This window comes from Miniopterus schreibersii (assembly GCF_964146895.1).
Source record: "Miniopterus schreibersii genome assembly, chromosome: 19".
Taxonomy (NCBI): domain Eukaryota; kingdom Metazoa; phylum Chordata; class Mammalia; order Chiroptera; family Miniopteridae; genus Miniopterus; species Miniopterus schreibersii.
The window spans coordinates 26,020,517-26,039,492 of record NC_138119.1 but is presented as its reverse complement, the minus strand read 5'-3'; the positions used below and the strand labels follow the sequence as shown (position 1 = coordinate 26,039,492).

At 50.4% G+C, this 18,976-nt stretch overlaps 2 protein-coding genes across 3 annotated transcripts in view; one reads left to right on the top strand and one right to left on the bottom strand.

Annotated features, from left to right (window-relative positions):
* PACC1 (proton activated chloride channel 1) overlaps positions 1 to 3,171 on the bottom strand; it is a 30,275-nt gene extending 27,104 nt beyond the window's left edge. The window contains exon 1 of one of the 2 annotated variants that reach the window (XM_081121789.1): positions 2,996 to 3,171. In XM_081121789.1, the coding sequence (XP_080977915.1) occupies positions 2,996 to 3,031 (36 nt within the window). In that variant the 5' untranslated portion in view covers positions 3,032 to 3,171. Of the gene's footprint in view, positions 1 to 2,737; positions 2,892 to 2,995 lie in introns of those variants that run through there. The other variant, XM_081121790.1, reaches the window with a different exon arrangement.
* Positions 3,172 to 8,794: 5,623 nt separating this feature from the next.
* Positions 8,795 to 17,914, top strand: NENF (neudesin neurotrophic factor). Its single transcript, XM_081120800.1, has 4 exons — positions 8,795 to 9,071; positions 15,574 to 15,634; positions 16,371 to 16,474; positions 17,376 to 17,914. The coding sequence occupies exons 1-4, from the start codon at positions 8,847 to 8,849 to the stop codon at positions 17,550 to 17,552; spliced, it is 567 nt and encodes a 188-aa protein (XP_080976926.1). The 5' UTR covers positions 8,795 to 8,846; the 3' UTR covers positions 17,553 to 17,914.
* The last annotated feature ends 1,062 nt before the right edge of the window (positions 17,915 to 18,976 follow it).

The following is an 18,976-nucleotide window of genomic DNA, read 5'->3' as shown; positions in this document are numbered from 1 at the left end:
AAGGAGGAGGGGAAAACTATCCCAAATATTTTCTTAGATCCACACTGGAAATACCTAAGGTGTCAAGACATTTTCATTAAAAATTCACCTCCAAAAGATTTGAGTTAAATAAAGCCTTATGCATCTATTTTTCTTGCAGGTCCCCCTCTATGCCTCCACTCCTGCCCCCTTAGAATCAGGTAAAACCCAGTTTAAAGCCCTCCAGTCCCAAAAGAAAAAGTGGGAGAGGGTTGGAAGGCTGAAGAAGGGTGGGAGCACAGATCAGGAGGTCCTCGGAGCTTTCAACGGCCAAAGGGGAGAGAGGATGTCAGTCCCAGGAAGGTCCAAAGTTCTCTGATCCAAACCTCACCTAGGTGCAGCCTAACCCAGATGGCAACACTCTCCTCACCCCGTTCCCCTCCTGACTACCTGCAGCTGTGATGAACTCACCTTCTGGCCTGCCCAAGCCAAATTCTCAGCACGCCCCATCCCCTGAAGCCGAAATCCCCACTCAGCAAAGAAACCTAACTCTAAGCTTGGTCCACTCTCAGAATGATTCAGGCAAGAAAGATACAGGCCACTCTTTCTTGCAGCTGCCTTCTTCTGAAAGCGAGATAGGCACTGCAGGACAGGCCACTAAAGAAAGGGGAGGGGTCTTTCCAGTGCCTTGAACCGTGGGGGTGCCCCCAAATACCAACTGACTCCACCTTTGGCCTTGCCCTGCAAAGAAGATAACCACCTAAATTTTAATAAACATTTTAGGGGCCCTGCTAGGTGAGGAGATACTGCAGGCTACATGTGGATGGTGAGGGACATGATCCTGTAAACCAGGGACACGAAAGCTCCCTAGAAGCAGGAGCTGCACACACCCTGTTAACAAGAGCTACTATTGCCTTGGCTGGCATGGCTCAGTGGTTAGAGTGTCAGCCCGAGGATTCGATTCCCAGTCAAGGGCATGTACCTAGTTTTCGGGTTCGATCCCCGGCCCTGGTCGGGGTGCATGGAGGAGGCAACCAATCAAACTGTCTCTCTCTTACATGGCTGTTTCTCTCTCTCTCCCCCCCCCCTTCTACTCTCTCTAAAAATCAATGGAAAAAATATCCTCCGGTGAGGATTAACAGAAAACAAACAAGAGCTATTATTTCATTCACCTGCCAGGCACTGAGCTAAGCACTCTTCACATACCAGCTCATCTAACCCTCAAAATCCTAGGTGATAAGGCCTATCATTACCTTCATTTGCAGATGAAGAAACTGAGGCTCAGAGAAGTTAAATGATTTGACAAAAGTCACACAAACAGCAAGAGGCAAAGCCTGAATAGAAATGGGCGTTTTGACTTCAAAATCCTAGTATTTACCCACTATAGTCTCCTCCCTATAAACCTGAAAACTTTCAGAGTCAGGGAAAGACACAATGTATTCCCCAAGGTTCCCCCCACTGTACAGGACATGAAATCTAGGGCCACAGAATCCACAGCACTGGTTAAAACCCCATCACAGGCTCCTTTTGGATAGAATAAAGAAATGGGATAAAGAAGATGGTAATAAAAATATAAAAAGTTGTCCCAAAGTCAAATTCCAGCCCAGGTCCTACACTAAAGAATGGCGAGCCAGCCTCAAGCAAATCTCATCTGACTCCAATTCAGCTTCCCCTTCTACTGTGGAGCTAAGCCACCTGTTCTGTATACTCCATACTGTCATTGACAAAGGGAGAAATGTACATCATGCAGATCGGGATTGATCAAGACAGCAAGTTTACCCGAAAAGGACAAGCAGAATGCTAGACTAGTCTGGGAAGTCAGTCTTCATGGAACATGTGGGACTTGAGATTCTCCTCTTCAATAAAGGGGGGGGGGGGGGTGTTTAACCAATGGAGCTGAGAATGGGTTAAAGGAGAAGAAATGTGTGAGCACAGGCAGAGAGGCCAAGAAGCAGCACATTTTTAAAGAGTGAGCTTCCAAGTGTAGCCAGAAGCGAGGCGGGCGAGGAGATGGTGAAGTAATGGGGATACAGCTGCTGAGCTGTGCAGAGCTTTAGAAGCTTGCTGAGAAGTCTGGACTGTTCTCAGTAGACCAAGGGCATCAGGTGTATGAAAAAAAGGAATGCCCCGGGATCGAGGCAGGGCCTCAAAGCGCATCTGCACAGCGTGGGCACAGACCCGAGAGAGAGGTGGTGACGGTCACACTCAGGTGGTTAGAGCAGACGCAGGGCCACAGGCCGGAGGACTGGGAATGTGGTGCTGCCTGAACTTGGCAAGTGAGGTGGGCACGGCGAGGGGCACAGAGGAGTAAGGTTACCAGAGATGACCCAGGTCTGGGACCCGAGAGGAGGGGGAGAGCAGTTCACCAGCTGCAGCAGGAGTCAGAAGGAAGAGCTGGTCTGAGGGGAAAGCTGGCACCGCAGCCTGTAGCTCAGGACAGACAGGAAAGAGACAAAGAACTGGAAAGTGATAGTTAAAGTCGTGGGAGGAGGTGAGACCGGAGAGAAAGACGGAGTGGAGCGAGAGGAGCTATGTCGGTGAAGGATATTTTCCAAGTCAGGCGACCACCAAAACAAGATGTAATTATCCCTATCATTAACAGCTGCAGGGGCCACGAGGCCCGGGGCTGGGAGGGCTGATGCCCGCCGCGCAAACGCTGCCGCCGCGAGCAGGGCGCAGGCGCTTCCCCCTGTGGCAAACAACACCGGTCCTGAGGGCCACGCGGGGTCCGCGCCGCCCGCCCGCGCTGCCCGGGTCCGACGAGGCTTTAATCATTCACCTGCTGGTCACGAAACGCGGCTCCGGGGGCCCGAGCTCCAGCCGAGCGACGGCAGCATCCGGAGGAGGTTGGGCGCCCCGCTTCCTTCCTGCGCTGCAGCCCCTCCGCGCGCGGGGACCCCTCTCCGGACGCGCTCACCCGCTCCTCCCAAGCGCGACCCGACGCACCCCGCACCCCTCCCGCCCGGACTCCCGGGACCCCGCTCCTCCGCCTCACGGGAAACTTTGTGCCCCGCCGCCCCGCCTCCAAGCTTTGTACCTCCTGGTAGGATGTGGAGAGCTCCTGCCGGATCATGGCACTGACCGGAGCGAAGGCGCACCAGAGCCCGCCACGCCCGGGAGGAGCAGCGGGGCGAGGACCGCAGCCGCTGCGCCCCGACCGGCCGGCTCCGCGAGGCTCCAGGGTTCGGAGGGGCGGCGCCGAGACCCAGCTGGGCGGCCCTTGGCGCATGCGCCTGGCTCCCGCTGCGGCTGGAACTGCGAAAGGGTTGCTGGGAAGTGTAGTTCTGCGCGGAGGGCGCTGCTCAGCAGCAGAGCAGGGGCGAAGCCGGCGCTCACCCACCACGGGGCTTAACCCGGCGTTAGGAGCGCGTGCTCTCTTCATCTCTCACTTCCTCGTTTTATTGAAGGGGGAGGAATGGAGAAAATTAGTGGAAAGTGGAACAAGGGGGCAAGATCAGATGGGTAGGAGAGCCTAATCTGTAATGGCAAGAGGAAGGTTGCCCTGGTGGTTTATAACGGTAGTAAGTATCTGGAGAGCACTTCATAGGTTAAAAGCACTTTCACGCACATAATGCCCTTGATCCTGCAAGGACCCCCTGTAAGAGGGGGCATTTTTCTCCCTGTTTTACAGATGAGGAAACTGAGGTGCCTTGTTTCAGAAAGGATGTCGGGAAAGGCAGTGGTCAAGTGAAGATTATTTAATCCAGGAATGAACTATAGAGTCCCAGTTCTTTCCACTATTCCTGGGCAGACACTTGGATTCAGAACCTCTAGGTTACAGTCCCGGCTCTGGCCCTCTCCCAGAGCTGGTGCAACGCTCTGAGCGCTCCTCTCTTCGCCTTAGAGTGCAGCAGCTACCCCTGCCCTGCTTCACAGAGCTTTAAGAGAACCAAAATAGATCTGACAGAAAAAAACGAAGGGGCCCTTCACCACAGAAGACTCGCGCCCTGAACGTGGTGGAGGACTGGGTGTTTTCCCTGCAGCGGGTGGACCTGAGAACCACATCTCCCCCTCCTCCCCGCTGCCTGAGCAGCTGTTCTGTGCGGCCGCCCTGGGTTGCTCATGCCTTGGCGAACGCTGCTCTGTGTCACCGACAGCTGCAGCTCTGCCACCCGCTGCACCCAGGCCACTCAGGGCCTCTTCCCTCCTCAGCCGCAACCACAGAAGCACCAGCCGCATCAGAGCACCCTGGACCTCCCAGAGAGTTAGCAGTGAAAGGCCTCCATCGCCTCTCCTGACCACCCTCCCCCACCCCAGGCTCTCTTCTCCTAGGTCTGTTAAGTGAGACAATCTATATAGCAGCTAATACATTGTAGGCACTCAACAAACATTTGTTAAATTTATGACTGGAACACTTATTCTAGCCATTACATTTAACACTTGCTTGCCAAAACAAATAACAAACAACCATTAATTTCCTTACTGTATTAATACAAGGGTGAATGATGGAACAAGTCACACGATCATAGAATTTTAGAGCTGGGAGGAACCAGAGAAATCTAGCCCAGCCCTATCATTTCCCTCTACTCTTTGCTGATATGGCCAAACTGGAACACGATGGGCCCCTGTATTTGAAGGAGATACTGACTAGCACAGTATTCAGCATGGTTTAATAGATACAATGTGCGGGGCACCAGGAGAGCGAATGAATGGGATGCGCCAAGGTCCTTGCTCTTATGGCTCTTCTGTGCGAGAGTAGAGAGACAGACCATGAGCACAAGTAGAATTTTCTGTAGGTGCTGTCCCCAGGTCCTTTCCTTCCATTCCCCCAAGCACCACTCAGAATGGAGCCATTGATCTTCCAATCCCAAATCTGCTCCCCTCCCAGTCTTTCGCATACATTCCATCCAATCTGCTCTTTCCAAACGCTGTAGTCATTTTCGGTTCCTCTTTTGTCAGACACCCCACAGCTAAATCAGCAAATTTTGCTGCCTCTACTTTAAACATTAATTCAGAATCTAACCATATTTCACCACCGCCACTGTCACCACCCTGGTGATGGTACACACCACCAGCGTTTTCAGTCACCTCCTAGCTGCTCTCTCTCCTTCCACCCTTGCACCCTACGGCCTATTCCCAGCACAGCGGCCAGTAAACAAAGTCAGATGATGTCACTTCTCTGCTCCAACCCCAAAAAGCCAAAGTCCTCACAGTGGGGCCTACATGGCCCAATAGGATTTGTCCCGAAGCCCCCATCTTTCTTATTACTCGTCCCTTCCCTCTCTCAGCCTCAATGTGCTGAGCCTACGAGCCTTTGCACTGGCTGTTCCCTATCCCTGGAATGCTCTTACCCTGGGTATCTATATGACTCACTTCCTCACTTCCTTCAGTTCTTTCTCTAAATATCACCTTATCAGTGATGCCTCCTCTGACCATCCGGTTAAAACAGCAAGCCCCATTGTCAGCACATCCCCTTACCCTGCTTATTTTTCTCCTGAGCATGCACCACCTTCTGACTTTCATTTATTTCCAGTCTCCCTCCACTAGTAGGTAATTTCCATGAAGGTAGAGTTCTTACATGTTTAACTCATTGCTGTATCCCAGTGCCTCTGACAATGCCTGACATTTATTGGTACTTAAATAGTCATTTGAATAAACAAAATAATTCCACATAGTGAAAAAAGCTCTAAAGAAAATAAAAAAGGATATACGATAGTGATGGGGCAACTGTGCAGAGGTGCTGCTCTATCTCGCAGGCGTCAAGCGAGGCCTCAGGGTAGTGGTGACTTGTGAGCTGAGACCTGAATGACAAGAAGGGACCAGCACATGACTACTTGCACCCCAGGCAGAAGGCACCAGTACAGTACAAAGGTCCAGGCTGGAACCCAAGCAAAAAGCAAGGTGGCTGGAGGGGACCAATGGAGGGCCACATAGGAGACAGAGTCAGAGGGGTAGACAGCTGCTAGATGGTGGAGGCTGGGTTGTGCTGATCCTGGGCATGTTTGTTCTCAGATCCAGTCCTCGCCTCTCAGCTCTGGGTTTCCACTGGGTTCAGTCAAGAGGAAGCACTGCTGGGAGGTTGGAGGGGGTCAGGGTGAGGGAGAAGCCAGGCTTTTCTTTCCCTTGCTGTCTGCCCCAGCAGCTTCCCTCCATGGCTCCAGACCCTGCTGCAAAGGCTTTCTGTGGTTCTAGCTCCAGCCAGGTGACCCAGACCCCCAGAATCCAATATCATCACCTCTTCCCTTCCACTGGCAGGATGCTGCTAATCTTCCCCGTTCCTAATCTCAGGGTTGCTTCTCAACCTCTTCTGTCACCTGTGTAACCAACTCCCTGCTTTATAGCCACTCGGTTTTACTCAGAATAGTTTCTATTTTTCCTTGCAGGGGGCTGATTTGTTTGGAAAAATGAACCTTGATTCAAATAGACAAGAGCAATCAGGGAGATGCCTGGAGGAAGCCAAGGGCATGTGAGCATGTTATTAAATTACAGACTTGGACTCAGCATCTCAGGGAGGAGGAAGCTAGATCTGATCAGTAGAAATTATAGGGAGTATCTTTTGGCTCAAAGGGGTTCCTAACAAATAGAACTGGAGAAAGGGCTCAAGCAGAAAAATAGCACAGGGTGTGCCTGGGATGTTATCCGGGAGCATGATGCATCAAGAAGGGGATGGTATTCTATTCACGGTTTAGAAGGGCCTCTTCTATCCGGGAGCTCCTGAGACACAGTGTGACATAGATACTGCACACCCTAGCTCACGCGGCCTTTCATATCCATTTCCGTTTTTAGTTTCAACACAATCCTATCAAGGAGGCAGGCCAGCCTGTTACTAATGTGGAAATTGAGATTCAGAGGGTTGTGGACAGACCTGTTTAGGTCACTCTGCCTGAGAAGCCCATTCTGTTGAATAAGAAAACTTGGGGCAGTTCTGGGGGGGGAGGGGGGAGGGGGGTTGTCACCTGCTGGTTAGAGGCAGACTCTGGGACACAGGCCTGTGCTCTGTTTTGGCTCTATCACCTACTGTGTGACCTTGGGCAAGGTACTTAAGGTCTCTGTACTTCAGTTTCATCATCTGTAAAATGGGTGATAATAATGGTTCTTACTTCATAGTGTTATAGTGAGGATGGCATGAGTTAATACATGTAAAAGTGCTGAACTAGTGTTTGGCACACAGTAAGCCCTGCACTGGTCTCCTTTGCCAGTTTTCCCAACCACAAAACGCTGGCGGGTCCCCAAAACTCAGTCCACGGTCCCCTCCTTCTCTCTATCCACATGTACTTCCTTAACAATCTCATTCATTCTATGGCTTTAAATACATTCTATACGCCAGTGATCCCAAAATTTATATCTCTAGCCTAGAACGCCTCCCCCCAATTCCAGACTCATGTAGCCAACTGTCAGTCTGACACTTCCACTTAGATATCTAAGTGTCTCTAACGGAACAAGCCTGATCTTGATCTTCTCCCCCCAAACTAGCTCCTCCTACCATCACTCCTTATTCAGTAAGTGGCAACCACATCCTTCCCAGGTAGCCCAGGCCAAAACCCTTCGGGTCATCCTTGACTCCTCTCTGTGTCTCGGAACCCAAGCCTCATCGGTCAGCAAATCCTATCAGCCACACCTTTAAAACATACGACAATCCAACCACTTTTCCCTTGCCCCCCTTTACCACCCTGTTCAATTATCCCTCATCTGGCTTATTACGGTAGGCCCCTGCTTCAGTCTATTTTCAACACAACAACCAGTCATTCTGCTAACATTTTAGCTAATTCCTCTGTTCCAGTCATTCAGCATAAAAGCCAAAGTCTTTTAACAAGCCGTGAGGCCCCCTGAGATCTGCCCACCTCCTGTGTCTCCTTTACTCCCTTCCCCCCTCTTCCCTCGTTCCTCCATCAAGCAGGGCACTCTCCTTCCTCAGCATTTATGCACACGACTTTCCCTTCCCAGGGACTCCTCTCCCCTCCAGACCATCTCCTTCCCCGTCCTTAGATTTTTATACAAATACCACCTCAGTGGGGCCTTGCCTGGTCAGCCAATTTCAAATTGCAATCCGCAGTGCTCCCTACTGCTTTGCCCTGTTTAATTTCCCCCCTAGTATTCGTTGTCATCTAACACACTGCTTATGTATCTTAATCTTGTCTATCTGGCCCATAGAATGGAAGCTCCATGCGGGCATGGATCAATCCTGCTCAGGGATGTGTCCCCAGGGGCTTCAGAAAGTATTTGCTAAATAAACTCATGAAGGCCTTGCATAAATGTTCGTTACTATTATTTCAGTGCACATCTGAGCCACGCCCTACCCTTTGCAAAAATCCCTTTGGGGGCCCAAAATTTAAACACAACAGGGAAGCCCAGCTGGGCGTGGCTCAGCGGTTGAGCATGGGCCTAGGATCCAGGCGATCAGGGTTCGATTCCTGGTCAGGGCACATGCCCGGGTTGTAGGCTGCAGCCGATCAATGACTCATCATTGATGTTTCTATCTCTCCCTCCCTCTCCCTTCCTCTCTCTGAAATCAATAAAGATATATAAAAAATAAATAAATAAGTAAGTAAGTAAGTAAATAAATAAATAAATAAATAAATAAATAAATAAATAAAAATAAACACAACGGGGAAGAAAAAGAATCTGCCCGCGGTACAGGCGGGTTAATAAAGCCGAGCCCTCGTTCGTAAACGTGTAAGCCTTCCCAGGTGCTGGGTCGTCGGGCCGCGGCAGCTATGGACCTAATCGAGGGGCCCGCGTCGCTGTTTGCTCCACTTTCAGGCCGCCGCGTGGAGCCGGGCGCGCGGGGCCGCGGCCCCGGTTCACGTTCCCAGCGGCGCGGGGCGGGCCGCCTCCAGCTCGGGGCGGCGGGGCCGCCGGCGGGGGCGCGCGCGGGGCGGGGGCGCGGGCGCGGGCGCGCGCGGGCCCCGCCACCCGGGCCGGCCCTGGCCTTGCGCGGCGAGCTCAGCATGGCGGGCCCGGCGCCTGGGCGGCGGCTGCGACCGCCGGCCGCACTGGCCCTGGCCCTGGCCCTGGCCCTGGCCCTGGCCCTGGCCCTGGCCCTGGCCCTGGCCCTGGCGCTGGCCCCGGGGCTGCCCGCGGTCCGGGCCGCGCAGACGCCGCGCCCCGCCGAGCGGGGGCCCCCGGTGCGGCTCTTCACCGAGGAGGAGCTGGCCCACTACGGCGGGGAGGAGGTAGGCGGGGAGCGCGGGCCGAGGCCCGGGGCGCGTCCGTTCTCGGGGAGGGGGCCGGGGCCCGGCGGGCGCCCCCTCCCGGAGCCCGAGCTTGGAGCTGGGCGCCGGCCTGCTGGGCCACCTCTCTCCAGGCCCCGATGGCCGCCCAGGAATAAAGAGGAGTCCTCAGCAATGGGGCGCCCTGCCTCCCTCCTCACCAAACCAGAAGACCCCACCCCGCGCTTCCCTTTCTCCCCTCGAGCTGCCCCCTTGAGACGCATTTTGGCTGGTGACCTGTAAGGAACCTCAGAATTTTGGGGGGTAGACACTTCTGCCTTCTCTTTGGGGGGAGTGGCAGAGGAGGGAGGGAGGGAAGCAAAACCTGCTTCTGGGTCAGGCGGGAATTGGGGTTCGCCCAGGGATGATCCAGGCTTTTCCTGCACTTTGCTGTGTCCCTGGCCTCCTCGGCAGCTGACTCCTCAAACCCTCCTGTGCCATAGGGCTGAGCAGGATCTTGGGGGGGGGGGGGGAGATGGAGGTGAGAGACAGATTCCCCCAACATACCCACATCAGTCAGTAGTCTGGAGGTGTCTAGGAAACGCCTCACAATCACCTGTCCATTTGGGTTGAGGGCCCAGTGCGATGGCTTCGAAGTGTGGGAACTAGATGCTGCACATGAGAAGGGCCATGGGGGAACAGCTGGGTGGGAGATCATGGCACCATAGCATTTCAGAGTTGATCAAAACCATCCTCCTGCTTTTACTCATGAGGAAACTCAGGGGTGCCACCAGTTCGCCGCAGAATGTGGAAGAGAGCCAGTGTTCTTTTGTTAAAACTCTCTGGCCGGGGCTTTCCCTCACCCCTGAGTTAAGTAGCCTTAGACAGACTAGGTTTGAAAGGCGACCTAGAAACCTGACCCTTAGACAGTGATGCTAGTTTGGGCATCATTGTAAAGAGAGGTTGGGTTAGAAGAAACTTTGAGTCAGTGAGAACACAGGGAGGGAGACAGGGATGACAAGATGTTCAGATGGTATAGGGTCAGGGAATCTGCAAGAAAGAGTTAACAGGCTGGCCCTCCTCAGAAGTGGCTCTTCGGTGGTGTCTGGATTTCCAGGTGTTCCACACTTACCTAGAGGATAAGGGTGGCTCAGTCTGGGCTCTTTATGAACAGCGTGTTTATGATGAACACTGACAGGCAGAGCGCCTACATGGCCAAGGCACAGTAAGAACCTTGGGCTCGAGTCTCTAATGGGCTTCCCTGGGCAGAAACGTGGCACACGTGTTGCTGCATTTTTTGCTGGGGGAGAGTGTGTTCTGTGTGACCCTTCCAGGGGGGAGAAGGCATAAGGAAGTCTGCACACAGGTCCTTCTAGACCAGTGATTTTCAACCCGTGTTGTCGCAAGAGGCACACTGGTGTGCTACAGGCATTTTTAAAACATGCAGTATCTGACTGTTTAGTCAGGAGCACTGACCTCTTTTCCCGTAGGCTGCCAAATAAAAAAATGACAACAGACAACATAGCAATAACTGTCTGGTGTGAATGAATCCGAATTATACCTATTTTTATTGTCAGGTTGGCAAAAATATGTATTTTTTGGTGTCCCACATAAGTTTAGTTACTAGTTGATGTGCCACGAGATGAAACAGGCTGAAAACAGCTACTTGAGATCGCCTGTGTCCTTTGTCCTTACACTAGGCTGTGTACCTTTACATCACTGTAATCAGTCCTATCTGATTACAAACTTATGCTGACGCCTGAGTCCTTCTAGTGAATCTCCAGTCAAAGGGGTGATCTTGGGGGCCCCCAGCACAGAACCTAAGGGCTGCAGGATGGGGGCTGAGAAAAGATCTTTGGTTTTTTAAGCTGATGTAATTGATACTTAACTGAGGGAAGGAGAGAGGGAAGCTTGAGATTGAAACAGGGTAAGGAAAGAATATTTTGGGTATAGGGCCCATTGGATGTCTGTAGACAGAGAGAGGGAGAGAGGAAAGGAGGGAGGGGGCAGTTGAAATTGGTTTATGTGATCGTGGGAGCTGGCTGAGCAAGTCTAAAATCTGTAGGGCAGGCTGTGGGAAGCGCAGGCCCGAAACCTTGAGCTGGAGCTGATGCTGCAGTCCACTGGTGGAATTTCTTCTTCCTTAGAAAAACCTCAAGTCTGTTCCTTTTTGTTGTTGTTCTTTTTCTTTTTTCTTTTTTAAATGTATCTTTATTGATTTCAGAGAGAGGAAGGGGGGGAGAGAGAGAGAGAGAGAGAGAGAGAGAGAGAAACATCAATGATGAGAGAGTCAGTGATCGGCTGCCTCCTGCAGGCCCTCAACTGGGGATCAAGCCCGCAACCCGAGCGTGTGCCCTGACCGGGAATCGAACTGTAATCTCCTGGATCCTAGGTCAATGCTCAACCATTGAGCAACGCCCAGCCAGGCTCAAGTCTATTCTTAAGGCCTTTCAACAGTGTGATCAGACCCACTCAGATTATCCACGACAATCTCCTTTACGTACAATTAACTGATTGTTGTTAATCACATCTACAAAATACCTTCACAGCAACACCTAGATAAGTGTTTGGTTGAATAACTGGACACATAAAACTGACCATCATAATGGCTACAGTAAGAATTCCTACTCTACATAGGCTTTTTGTGAGAATAAATTGAGATGGTGATCTGCAAAGTGCTTAGCATAGACCTGGTGTAGTCTTAGCATAGTAAGCCTGAATAAATCTTAACTGCTATTACTTTTATTAGCTTATTATTAGAGATATAAGCAAGAGGCAGTATAACAGGTCCACAGTCCTCTTACGCAATTCAGAAATTGAATAAGCTCTGAAAACCAGAAGGTTTTTCTAGTGAGTCATTTGACAACAAAACCTGACCTCATCTGAACTCCTTTGGTGATGGGGCCTTGTTGGAGCCAACACAAGTCTATTTATAGTCTGATTTATCCTACTTAGTGTGAATATGTGTGTTCATGCTTTATGTGGAAATACTAATATAGTTAATTATGGGGTGCTGCCTTGGACCCTCTGTAGCTGTCATAGTTTGTGCCCCATAATACCTTTCTAAAATCTGACAAGTTCTGAATTCCCAAACATAGCTGACCCCCAAGAGTTTCTGCTATGGGATCGTGGACCTGAATAACAAGTCTTCCTGAAACATCTAGCAGTGAATGTCTTATTTCTACTATAACCTTTTTGGATGAGCCAAGGCAGGCAGACCCACCTGTGCCATCCTGCTTTCTGCTGTGTGGTTTGTGGTCAGAGCTGGGGCACCCACATGGGGAGCTGCATAGTGACTCCAGTGGAAGCTTCCAGATTGTAAATCATGAAAGACGGGGGCCTGGCGTGGGCCTTTCATAGAGCCATACTTGGTTCTGGATCTTCCACACGGGGCCCTGACCCAGTTTCCTCCTTTGGGGCCTTTTAGGTCCTCAGAGTGATCCACAGCGTGGCTCCCTGAGTCACTCACAGGCAGGAGCTATATTTGTCCTTCTGACATAAATGCGTCCTCTTGGAATACCTGCTGAAAATCTGGCCTCCTTGGTACCTCTTCAGAGCCCATTGTCCCAGAATTTGTGCTCAGTCACCCGCTCTCCTAGAATCTGTGCTGGCCGGGGAGGGGGAATGGGACTACACTGGCTTCTGCCCCTCTAAAATGGAACAGTAGAGAAGAGTAGGACTGTACTTCCTCCACAAAGAATACAGTGAAGGCTGTTGGGTAGAGGCAGGTGAATAAAGAGGTGAACCACCCCTCCAGTTATACAATAGAAGGACGGCTTGTAGACCTGTTGGCCAGGCCTCGTACCCCAGGACACACATGATGCTGAAACGGCAGTTCCATGCAACAGGGCTTATTCTTTCTATGTGTGATGAACTCTGATGTTTTCTATTTTCTGTTCTATTTTAAACTTTTTTTCTATTTCATTAAAAAATACTTATTGGATAAATCACTACATTGATTCCATGGTCTATTAATAGGTTACCAATGCCCACGTAAGTTAAAAAACAAAAACAAAACCTGGCCTTAGGCCCTCGGAGGGCCAGTTAGTTTTGTGGAAGAAAACATCCACGGCATGCCTGGCCAGTGTGGCTCAGTGGTTGAGCATCTACCTATGAACCAGGAGGTTGCTGTTCGATTCCCAATCAGGGCACATGCCTGGGTTGTGGGCTCGATCCCCAGCAGGGGGCATGCAGGAGGCAGCCGATCAATGACTCTCATCATTGATGTTTCTCTCTCTCTCTCTCCTCTTCCCTTCCTTTATCTGAAATCAATAAAAATATTTAAAAGAAAAGAAACCATCCACAGCAGGTTTCCTCTTTCCCAAGGAGAAAAGTCATCAGTGAGGAGCTTCTGCTCTGTCCCTGGTCCCTGGTGCAGTCTGAGGGCCAGCTGCTGGGCCCCGCCTTCCTGCCTGCACCCAGGCTCCAGGCCTCTCTCTCCCAGCTGTGGAAGAAGCCCTCCTTCCTCTGCCTGCTGCTCTTGTATCCCTTTGTCATGGTCGCACATGTGGCCCTGCTTGACGACAGGCAGGGAGGAAAGCCGGATGGGAAGGGAAGCCTAAGACCCAGAGGAAAGATAACCTGCTCCGTTTTGCAGGTGGTTCTCTGACTCCCTTCCATTGGGTACCTCTGACCCACTCCCTGTGTCTTTCCTCATGGTCCTGGGTCTTTCGGAAGAATTTTCCAGGGCACACCCCCCATGTCCCGGTCACAGACAAGCGCGCTGTCTGTGTGCTGTGTGTCCTCTGGTAAGGCAGCCCAGAAGGTGGACTGAGGCTTGGGTTCCGAGGCTTCGGGCTCCAGAATCTGCTCTCCCTCTCACTGGCTCTGTAATGCTGGACAAATACATAATCCCACTTGATAAGCAATCGAAGTTGGGGAACAGATAATCAAAGTGAAGGAAAGGCAGCAAATCACCCCAAAGAAAAATGCAGTCTGCCAGCTGGGTAAGTAGTGCCATGTAAAACAAGACGAGGTAGAGCAAGCGTCCATCAAGTCAACAGAAGTTCTGGGACTTTTTGTGGGAGCTAATTAGGAAATAACCACCACCCGTTACTGGGCTTCTGTGCTGTGCTGCTCTGCTCACGGACACACCTTCCTTCAGCATCTGCAAGGTTGGTAGGTGTTACCCCTATTTAACAGTTAGAGAAACTGAGGCCTAAAAAGTTATGTGACAGTGAGATATGCTTCCTTGGCCTAGTTGCTTAACTTCTCTGAGCCCCAGGTTCTCTATCTGTTAAATGTGGTCATGAAAGCACTTGACCTTAAGCTCCATGAGGGCAAGAACCCTGAGGCCCACCCCAGAGAAGGCCAAGCAGCATGTACTTGAAGATTCTGAAATTCTTATACACCCACTGTGACTCCTCCCCTCACCTGGCTGGTGTCTGTACCTGGATGGGGCTCAAACAATGGAAAGACCACATCCTGGGCATCCTAGAACAGCCTGTCGCCCCAACCTAAGCCCAACTTCGTGGAAGTTAGGAAATCCACACCGTCTGCTCAAGCCGGGCTCTCTTTTGGGAGGGAATTAAGGCAACATTGTATACCCAAGAATACAGCAAAAATTAAATTCTACACTTTCTTAGGACTGTGGGAAAATAGCATTTAGTTGTATTTTTCTAGCACAGTGAATGGTTTTTTGAAGGAAAAACTGGTAAAGTATAAAAGATGATTATGTTCATATACTTTGGCCCAGGAATTCCACATATTGAAATAGGCCTCAAGGAAACAACTCACCAAATTAGAAAGTAACTTGTAGAAAGATATTAATGATGCTCCTGTTTATAGTTCTAAGAAATTGAGAACAACCCAAATACCCAAAATAGAAGAACAGCTAAACAGACAGGTGCACAGTATCACGAATACAAAATGTAGCTGTTTAAGTGACAGCCATTTTGGTCATTTCAATACATGGAGATGTTTATATGAAGTAATGTTACCTACAAGAAGCAAAATAGGCCCTGGCCAGGTAGCTCAGTCAGTTAGAGCATCATCCTGATACACCAAGGTTGCGGGTTCGACCTCCAGTCAGGGCACATAAAAGCAGCACCCAATGAATGCATGAATAAGTGGAGCGACAATTCGATGTCTGTCTGTCTCTTTTTCTTTCTCTCCCTTCCTCTCTCTAAAAATCAATAAAATTTTTAAAAAGAAGCAAAACATAAAATAGATCGCTTACACTGATTACACCCAGGTACGTACATTGATGAAAGAAAATTTGGAATGATTTAAATAAGTCCCCATTTAATATTCTTTTGAATTTTCATCTACATAGACTTCTTTCAGTTCCTGACTTTTTAAAAAACAATGGTATAGCCATGGGCTTGTCGGGATATTTCTAACTTTTCCAGGTTTCTGCGCGTGGGCACCTTGTGCAGGCCGGGTGAGCCCCCGAGGACCGGCTTGTGGAAGGCTGCTTTGGGGCTCCCACCGCGCTCTGCACAGCCCGCCTGGGAGGTTTTACTAACTTGAGCTGCACAAGCCGGGCTCTTCGTCTCCTCCTCACAGCTTCTCTCCTGCTTTCTAGGAAGATCAGCCCATCTACATGGCGGTGAAGGGAGTGGTGTTTGATGTCACTTCTGGGAAGGGTAAGTGCTTGACTTTATGAGTCCTGCTTTCTGGGGAGCTCAGCAGCCAGAGTGGGCACTGGAGGGGTGAGGAAAGGGAGGGAACTCTGGGCAAGTTCTTTTCCCGCAGATGGAGTGAACAATCTTTGTCAGTGTTGTACAGCTGTTTCCTAATAATGTCATGCTCCTACTCCAAAGCCTTCCATGGCTCCTGTTTCCTATTGAATCAAATTCATATTTGATGATTTACCCTTGTTGAATCAGTGAGGGGAAAAGTGTCACAAAGATTTGGGATCATAGAACATTATGGAACATTTTAATTCCATTTCATGGTTTCCCAACTGGTAACTACAAATGAGATAGAAGCAGTTTTGTAATGGTTCATTGTTTTGTCTGATACCAAACAAAAGATGTCTAATGGAAATAAACTTAGCTTCTACCAACATTTAAGAAGTATAAACATTTTTCTTGTTTGGATTTTAAATATTATTAAGAGATTATTTTTTAAAAATCACTTCTCAGCCCAGCATGTGCGACTCATTCCATATTCTGAATTCGTGGAATCCACACTGGTAGCTGGTGCTTATGTAAGTTCACATCTTCACTGCCTTCCCTCTCCTAGGGCCTGGAGCCTTTTTTAGGATTGGCTTGGATCTCAGACACCATCCCCTATCCCCTGGCTGCCGCCACTTACAGGCTCCTGGCTGCTCTGCATGCATGTCCACACTCACATCCTGTTCCTTCCTCTCCACTTCAGAGTTTTACGGACGAGGAGCCCCCTACAATGCCTTGACCGGGAAGGATTCCACCAGAGGGGTAGCCAAGATGTCCCTGGATCCTGCAGACCTCACCCATGACACCGTGAGCCAGATTATGAGCCTTTGTCAAATGTTCCACACACTTGGCCATGGCCTTTTTTTTTTTTTTTTTTTTAACCTCTGGGCAGCAGCAAAGCTTCCTAACTAGCCTACATTCCAGTCCCCTTGGTGTGGCTGCCAACTGTTTTCTTGAAGTAGATATCCTACGGTGCCACTCCTAGTCCAAAACCCTCCATGGCTCCCCAGGGTCATGGCCAAACTCTTGTGAACCTGCGATGAGATTCAGGGAGCTTCATTCACAGTTTGGCTCCAACCTGCGTGGGCAGCCCTGGCCCTCTTACCGTCTGTACCTGCCACGCCCGCCTCTTGCTGATCGGTTGTTAGCCCCTGTGACCCACTCCCCAGGCTACTCTCGGAAGCGCAGGGTTGAGAAGCCGAGTCTCCCCCATGCTCATATATCTGTGAAGGAGCAGAAAGCATGAACTAAAACACCTCAGTGTCTAATCCCAACAGCAAGGCTGGCCTTCACCCCAGCTGTGCTCAGCTAAGTCAGACTCTTAAGACCCAACATTACAGAAACAAATTAAGAAATTAGGAGTGGGGAGGGTGTATACATCTATAATGAGAGGAGTGTAGAGAGCAGTGGAATTAATCGGTGCACCCCTGTCCCGTCCCAGGCTGAGTGTTTTCTGGAGTCTTGAATTCCTACATCAGTTAAACAGCAAAACACGATAAAGCCATTGCTCCCCTACATCACTCCCCACCCAACCCTACCCCACAGGGTTGTTTCTTAAAAAGTCAGTTGTCCATTATTTGGACTTGTTGAGGTATTTCTTCTCTTGCCCCAAGGGTGTGGGGAGAGTAGGGTGGGGGTGGCGAGAGGCCGTGCCAAGCGTGATTCCCTCATCCCCACCCTCTGTGTTTCTTGGGTTTTTCTCCTCAAGACGGGCCTCACGGCTGAGGAGCTGAAATCCCTGGATGATGTCTTCACCAAAGTGTACAAAGCCAAATATCCCATCGTTGGCTACACGGCCCGAAGGATTCTCAATGAGGATGGCAGCCCCAACCTGGACTTCAAGCCTGAAGACCAGCCCCATTTTGACATAAAGGATGAATTCTGATGTTCTGTCTGTAGGAGCAGGCTCTTGGGAGGGAGAGGCAGGGAGACACTTGGGGCCAAAATCTATAACCTAGGCTGCCTGGGTCTCTGGTCACCCGGGTCTGAATAAAGCAGACGTTTGACCTGGAACGCCGAATGCCTTTATTGTCCTTGGTCAAGCGTTCTATCCACCTGGGTATCCTGCCTGCACACCAGCCTGGGTGGTAGTAACAGCCTTGTAGGGGTCAACACTGACCCTCTGGGTGACTGAATTAACGAATGATTTTTATTCTTTATATTTTTCTGTACTTGCCAAATTTCCTACTGTGACTATGTTTGCTTTAGAATGAACACAAAAATAAACTTATTTTCACAAAAGGAGAATTCTTCCCATATGCCCTCTCCTTGGAGCCTCATCAGCACCGCTTATAAGTGGCAGCCCTGTGCTGTCCCGCTTCCTGCTGTCTGTCTCCCCTGCTGTGGGGGGGTGAGCACAAGGGGCACCCAAGTGCTGCGGCTGAGCCCGAGGAGAAAGGGAAAGGGAGAGGGAGATATGAAAGGGTCTGGCTTGCCACCACAGCCAGGAGACAGTGATGGTGTGAACTGGCTTCAGCCCCACTTGTACCTGGAAAGTGGTGAGGAGGGCCGGGGTCCAGTATGGGCAGAGCCTGGCCTGGAGGTCATCCCCAGGGTGGTGAAGGACACCCAGCACACTGGGCTCAGGTCAGATTTCATAAGGAAATCCCTTTTGAGGGAGGATTTTCCCCTTTAATGGACATTTGCCAACGTCTAGAGATATTTTTAAATCTTTGGTTGTCACAGCTATAGAATACTACTGGTCTCCAGTGTCCAGGATGTTGTTGAACGTCCTGCAGTGCGCAGGACAGCCCTCCATAACAAACAGTTATCTGGTCCAAAATATCAGTTGTGCTGAGGTTGAGGATCCCTGCGTCATAGACTCGTCCTGGAGATTTTACAGTAGAGATGAATTTCTTTGACATAAAACTTAGTCTTTTATTAAAATAAATAGCAGCTACCCCCAAGAGAGAATTTGTACATTGAGCAGCAGACTCTCCAAGGGTGACTGTTCAGAATGCTGATGCCTGGGACCCAGGTATTTCTAGAACATGGCCTGTGATCTGCATTTTTAATGGGCTCCCAGGTGGCAGATGGGCCCAGAGGTACTTGGAGAAACACCTCCTTTTGCCTTACCAGTTCCCTCGGGAGAACTTTCTGAGGACCGGGTTTGACTTCTGCTTTACTCTTTAAGGTTTCCAGACTAGAGAGTCTGAGGGTGAATTCCTGGGTCCCACCGAGGAGGCTCAGAGCTTGATGGCCATCCAAGACTAATGCGCCTAGAACTTATCAGACAGGATTCTCTGGCTTGGAATTCAGGCCAAAGTTGTTCACGTAGCCACGGTATTCCATACTAGGACATTTTGCCCC

Coding starts and splice junctions, on each gene's coding strand:
- NENF (XM_081120800.1), top strand. CDS start 8,847: ATGGCGGGCCCGGCGCCTGGGCGGCGGCTGCGACCGCCGGCCGCACTG. Junction 9,072..15,573: donor CCCACTACGGCGGGGAGGAG/GTAGGCGGGGAG, acceptor CCTGCTTTCTAG/GAAGATCAGCCCATCTACAT. Junction 16,475..17,375: donor CAGACCTCACCCATGACACC/GTGAGCCAGATT, acceptor TTTCTCCTCAAG/ACGGGCCTCACGGCTGAGGA.